The 6,000-nt window shown below is 41.2% G+C and overlaps 1 protein-coding gene across 9 annotated transcripts in view; it reads right to left on the reverse strand.

Annotated features, from left to right (window-relative positions):
- Positions 1 to 6,000, reverse strand: part of ST3GAL6 (ST3 beta-galactoside alpha-2,3-sialyltransferase 6) — an 87,125-nt gene that overhangs the window by 29,650 nt on the left and 51,475 nt on the right. For 7 of the 9 annotated variants that reach the window (XR_005718639.1, XR_005718638.1, XR_005718632.1 and 4 more), the window contains one exon: positions 4,235 to 4,312. Coding sequence is in view for 1 of the 9 variants with exons in the window: in XM_040226170.1 (XP_040082104.1) it covers positions 4,235 to 4,312 (78 nt within the window). In the remaining 8 variants the exon portion in view is untranslated. Of the gene's footprint in view, positions 1 to 3,999; positions 4,070 to 4,234; positions 4,313 to 6,000 lie in introns of those variants that run through there. The other 2 variants (XR_005718640.1, XR_005718641.1) reach the window with 1 other exon arrangement.

The raw sequence follows: 6,000 nt of genomic DNA on the forward strand, positions 1-6,000 counted from the left end.
CCCAAAATTATGTAACAGCTTGAGGGAGAGGACACAAAATTTAAATACAAGTGAACCCCAATGACAGCCATCTACAGGAAGAAACAAAAGAACAAATGAGGGAAAATAAAAGTATAAATGCTGATCCACCCTCCAAAGAAAAGATACCATATATATGAAGCTGTTGTCAGCAGTGAAAATTAAAATACACTAAAAGCTAGAGGTAACTAGAAATGAACTCTCTCCTGATGTCATTAAATTAAAAATATACTCAAGAATGACAGGTGTCTTCTTATTGCTTCCCTGCCCCGCTTCTATACTCGGGTACTCTCTCAGTCAAGAACGTATCATGAGGCATCTCTGTTTTTTCATGGTCCCTTCTTTCCGCCTTTACCAGTTTTGTTCTTCCTAAATAAATAAACTGCAGGCGGAGATGAGAGTGCCCCTGGGGTTTCAGAGGCCACATGACAAAATGGAAATAAGAAGCACTAGAACAGGGATGACCGCTTCCCCAGTGGCTCAGTGGTAAAGAGTCCACCTTCTCGTGCAGGAGGCATAGGTTCAACCCCTGGGTTGGGAACATCCTCCGGAGAAGGGCATGGCAACCCACTCCAGTATTCTTGCCTGGAGAATCTCATGGACAGAGGAGCCTGGTGGGCTACAGTCCACAGGGGTCACAAGAGTCCGACACAACTGAAGCAACTGAGCATGCATGCGTAAGGATGAATTAGCTTCAGCTTTATCCTGGTTTTGCTACTCAGGAACTACTAACCTGGGCAAGTCACAGGAGCTCAAGATCTCCAGAGCTGAACTGAGAACTGACACCATATTCAGACTAAGCAAAGAGTTGAGAGACCACCCCTTCCTACTTGAGAAGAGTGTGTATGTCAGATTCAGTTGTGACAAGTGTTAGCAGCCTGGGGAGGGGGATCTCAGCCAGTTTCAAAAGGTCATTATCTGTATCAGGGTTGATCTCTAAGCTTGGGATCTGCTCTGGGAAGACAAGTGTCAGGTCTCCTGACTTAAAATTTCTAAATAAAATAATTGTTCAACACTGTGAGCAAAGAATGTGGCCTACCATTTCAGTAAACAAAGGATGTTGAAGCCTTTAACCCTTCAGCTACTCCATCTGAACCCCAACTGCACTCTGTCGGGAATTCAGGAAGAAAAACAAAAACAGGATACTGGTCCCTGATAGCTATGGTGCATATCCAAGGAGTAACTTCAATAATCCAGTCTCTTGCATCTTCCCACACATAGAAAAGGGCTGAATTCATTATCTTGAGATGTCTGTCTGGTTTAATTAGCACTAATCTTTTGATGTTTGACTCCCTGATATTGGTTTGTTGTTTTTGCGAAAACTCCTATAAATCCTGGCTTCTCCTATACCTCTTTGGAACAGTCCCTCAGAGCCATCTGAGAGGCTGTATCCCCAGCTTAAGTCCTCAGTAACACCCCAAATAAAACATAATGCTCAACTTTTAGGTTGTGTGTTTTTTCTTTTTCTTTTTTTTTTTCCAGTTGATAGCACCATGTCTCAGACATAGTTGGGGCTCAATAAGTATCAGCCTTATCTATAATAATTATACATGACATTGTATAAACATTATATTACAGTGGGTTATATTACATTACAATGATCATATTACATATCTGCTCTTGGTACTCCTACAAAAGCCCAGAAAGAAAAGTAAATTCTACTAGTCAATTTAGACTGTCGACAAAAAAGGTGACCTACCATTTCAGTAAACAAAGGAAGCTGAAGCCAGTGAGCCTTCAGCAACTACAGCTGCCCCAGAGGGAAATTCACAGTGGAGAAAAACAGAATACTGGTCTTAGACAGTGCCCTAGACAGTTATGGTGCATAACAAAAAGAATAATTTCAATAAACCCAGACTCCTGCATCTTCCTATCTATTGAAAAGCATGCAAATCAATAACTTGAGATGTCTGTTTTTGTGATTAGCAGTCATCTTTTAATGTTTGACAACATGTCTGTCTGTCTTTTTCAGTAAAAACTACTCTATATCCTGGCTCCTCCCTTACCTCTTTGGAAGAATTCCTCAGAGCTATTTGAGAGGCTGCCATCTCAGGCTTCAGTCCTTAGTGTTTGTGCTCTGCTCTATCGCTCAGTCGTGTCCAACTCTTTGTGACCCCACAGACTGTAGCCCACCAGGTTCCTCTGTTCATGGATTTTTTTTTTAAGCAAGAATACGGGAGTGGGTTGCCATTTCCTCCTCCAGGGGATCTTTCCGACCCAAGGATCAAACCCACATCTCCTGTGTCTGCTGCACTGCAGGTGGATTCTTTACCTGCTGAGCCACAGTAAGGTAATAAGGTTCCCAAGTAAAACATTCTCAACTTTTACGTTGTGCTTTTTAAAATTTTATTCAGTTGACAAGATAAAGAAACTGAAGCTATAAAAAAGTGAAGTAACTATTATCTGGAGTTACTAACCCATTTGTTTCAGCCAACAAAGCTGAAACCATGCCTAACCTCAACACTAAGCAAAGGGGTCCAGTCCTAGCACATTTACCGCAGGTAACACTGCCAGGTTTCCCAGCAGAGCTTCTCCCAATGGCTACCGGCAAAGGATAGCCCTGCCTCCAAGGAATACTATTCACAGGACAGGTGTGCAGACTTACACATCTGCTGAGCAGTCTTTCATAAATATTTTAATCCCTTTGGGTTTTCTCAGAAAGGAAATACCTTTCTTCTCTAAAGCTAAAGATAAAAGAGTACCTTGATTCTAGAGAAGCATTCCAAACCTGTGGTCTGCAACCGTTCGTGGCTCATGAAGTCAATTTTGCAAGTCAAGATCAGCTCATTTTTAAAAAGTGAATAGAACAGATTATAGGGTATCTGGAGTAGGAGAGGTAAAAATTGTTTATTTTTTATTATAAATAAACTTAGTACAAACACTAAGTTCCAAGGCAAGATATACTTCTTACTATGGGTCATGGTAAACAAAAAAATTTTTTAATCACTCTTCTAGTTTTGCAATGGTCCTAACTGGACACACACCCATGGATTGACTACAAGTAGCCATGGCACACCCATAGTTAGACATAAAAATATTTTATGTTTCTAAAGCATTCCAGAGTTGGCTGATTTTAAAGGGATTGGTGGCCTCTAAAGATTAAGAACCAGTCATGGATACTGAGAAATGAACCATTTCCTGCCATACCAGTAAATAATGTCTTAGTCATCAGTGGTTGTAGCCACCACTGATGGTGAACTGGTGAGCCCTGAGGGAACTCAGGATGTGAAAACACAGGACATTAGCCCCAGAGAGCTAAGGTGCATGTCAAAGGAATGATTTCAGTGGGCCCAGACTCTTGCATCTTCACATACATAGAAAAGCACCAAATTCCTTGAGATATCTGGTTTTCCTTTAATTAACAATAATCTTTTAACATTCAGACTCCCTGCCCTTTGTTGCAAAACTTCTATATAACCTAGCTTTCCCTCCTTGAAGCAGTTCTCTCAGGGTTACTTGAGATGCTGCCTCCTGGACTTGAAGTCCTAAAAATGCCCACCATATAAATCATAACTCTCAACTTTTAGGCTGTGAATATTTTTTAAGTTGATAGGACAGTACAATAATATAAGAAATAAGGAAAAAAAAGACAATGTGAATTTTCGATCCTTAACAGACAAAAATGCTGAAAAGCTTGTATGTGTTTACACAGTTCAACATGCCCAGACCTGATTGTCATTTATTTCTGGAATCATTCTGACCAGCACGCTATCAAAGCTGTGGTGAAAAAGGAATATTTGTGGATGGAAGAGTAAATTATTTTCAAGTCCTGACAACCATAATCAACAATCATTATTTACATTCTATGAAGTTCATTGTGAAAGGAAAATTTCTGCTGTAAACTTTAACCTAGAGGTAAGGCAGAAGAAACCACAAAATAAAAAGGGTGGAAAATAACATAGGAACGAGGATGAGAAAATAAAACCCTAAAAGGACAGCGCACTCTTATGATCAAACACAACCAGACCTCTCTAATCTCACCTGTGTAAAAAGAAAACTGGTCTGACTGAGTTCTTCAATGCCTTTTCTTAAAATATATGCAGAGTTCTGACTAAAAGCACAAAAAGACATAGGACAGTCAAGCTCTTCCTTAAATATAGGGTATCCATTTTACATTGCTCAGATTTGCACAGAAGAAAAAGCAAACAAGTGTGGAGAACAATTACAAACACATTTTTGAACATTTTGTGTGCCACGGTTTCTTTTGTATTTTTACCTCAGGAGAGAAGCAAAAGCTGGCTTTGATAAACAAGACCGGATCTTATTTCTCGGCTTCATTTCCACAGGTGTCACCCTAGGAGACAAAAAAAAAGTATCTGTCAGAAGGCAGAACCGGGCAGCCAGCCCAAAGGGAAGCAAACGCCCTGGGAAGCCAAGCGGTACCACCAAGGAGAGGCTTCTCAGACAGGGGATAGGAATCCTCACTGCAGCCCCTGAGGTAGGAGAGAAACTTCTCCTAGTCCTGGACATGTCTGAGGATTCATGGATATAAAGCAAGAGAAAGTGGAAAAAAGGCTGAGGTGACAAGTGACCCAGAAGGGTCAGAGAGCAGAGACTCAAAGGACCCTTCGAGAAGAACTAAGAAAAAAATAAAGAAAGAAGAACCAGGACTCCCACATGATGGAAGCCATGACCTGGCTCATATTTCAGAAGTTCCTGAACACCTGAGAAATGCACACGGCTGTCAAGCCACCTGCGTGGATACCTATGGGCACTAAATGCCAGAGAGACGCTGCCCTGAGCAGGTTCCATAGCCCCTGCCTGTGACCTGGGGACTCCACTGTCCCACTATTTGCCGTCATAGCAAACTCTCCACCATTTGAAAGGGTATTACGAAACAAGACAGGGCATGACAATGAAGATAGATGAAAGGGCCGGGGCAGCAGGATCCAGACTCAGCCAGGAAAAAGGAAAACGGCTTCACAAGAGAAACTAGGAATGATCATCAGTTGTATGGAGAATTAACCTAAAACAGAAAACCAATCAGTTTTCTTCTATAATCACCAGATTCAAACAGAAATAGCCTAACCTCTTCAGGGATTGACTCAGTTTTAAACTTTTTTAGTACAAAATTCCCAGTTAAAACTCTAGGTTTCTGTAGTATGAGGCTAGTAGAAAAAACTCATCTTTGGTAAATACCCCGAATGGCAAAAACCTCTTGATTTACTTGTAAGGAAGATAAATAAATATGGTGGGATATGACACCAAGCCATGAAAATCAAATTATAATCCGAGGACAAAATAAAGTATAAAATATTACTTGGCTTCCAAGTCTATTAAAATAGAAAACAAACTATTTGAGGATATTGTGAAGCCAAACTTTGAGTGCTTTTTTTAAAAAAAAAAAAAGACAATAATTATTCCTCTTAGATAGTTCAGGAAGCAAGTTCACAGCATCTGAGGTAATTTCATGATATTTTCTGTGGAGTAATGTGTTAGTTTAGGAGTCACATGAACACACCTCGAATTCTAATGACAAAAAAATGTGCTGAATTTGGACCCTTTTCATTGTCTTCTTTATCATTTCCCCTGTGAGCCAGAATATGGTTTGTTGGGAATTAGCAATCTAGCCCACTTCGTGCTTTCTCTTCTGTTCTCATCTCCATTACTAAGTGTGGAACAGAGACAGGAAGGGGCAAAGATTCAGGGAGAGATGCCTGTAGGAGCCTCACGGGGTGTGTGAACAGACTTCTAAGATCTCTGACTCACTGGCGGTGGTGGTTTAGTAGCCAAGTCCAACTCTTGCAACCCCATGGTCTGTAGCCTGCCAGACTCCTCTGTCCATGGGGATTCTCCGGGCAAGAATACTGGAGTGGGTTGCCATTTCCTTCTCCAGGGATCTTCCCCACCCAGGGATCAAAGCCGGGTTGTCCAAAAACCTCAAAACTTACAGCCGAACCCACACACCTGGCAGTGGGTTTTTCCAGTGACCATGAAGAGCACTACACTGACCTGCCTGCCTTCCTTCCATAAAGAGCACTA

The sequence above is a fragment of the Oryx dammah genome, unplaced genomic scaffold (genome assembly GCF_014754425.2).
Source record: "Oryx dammah isolate SB20612 unplaced genomic scaffold, SCBI_Odam_1.1 HiC_scaffold_2, whole genome shotgun sequence".
Lineage (NCBI taxonomy): Eukaryota > Metazoa > Chordata > Mammalia > Artiodactyla > Bovidae > Oryx > Oryx dammah.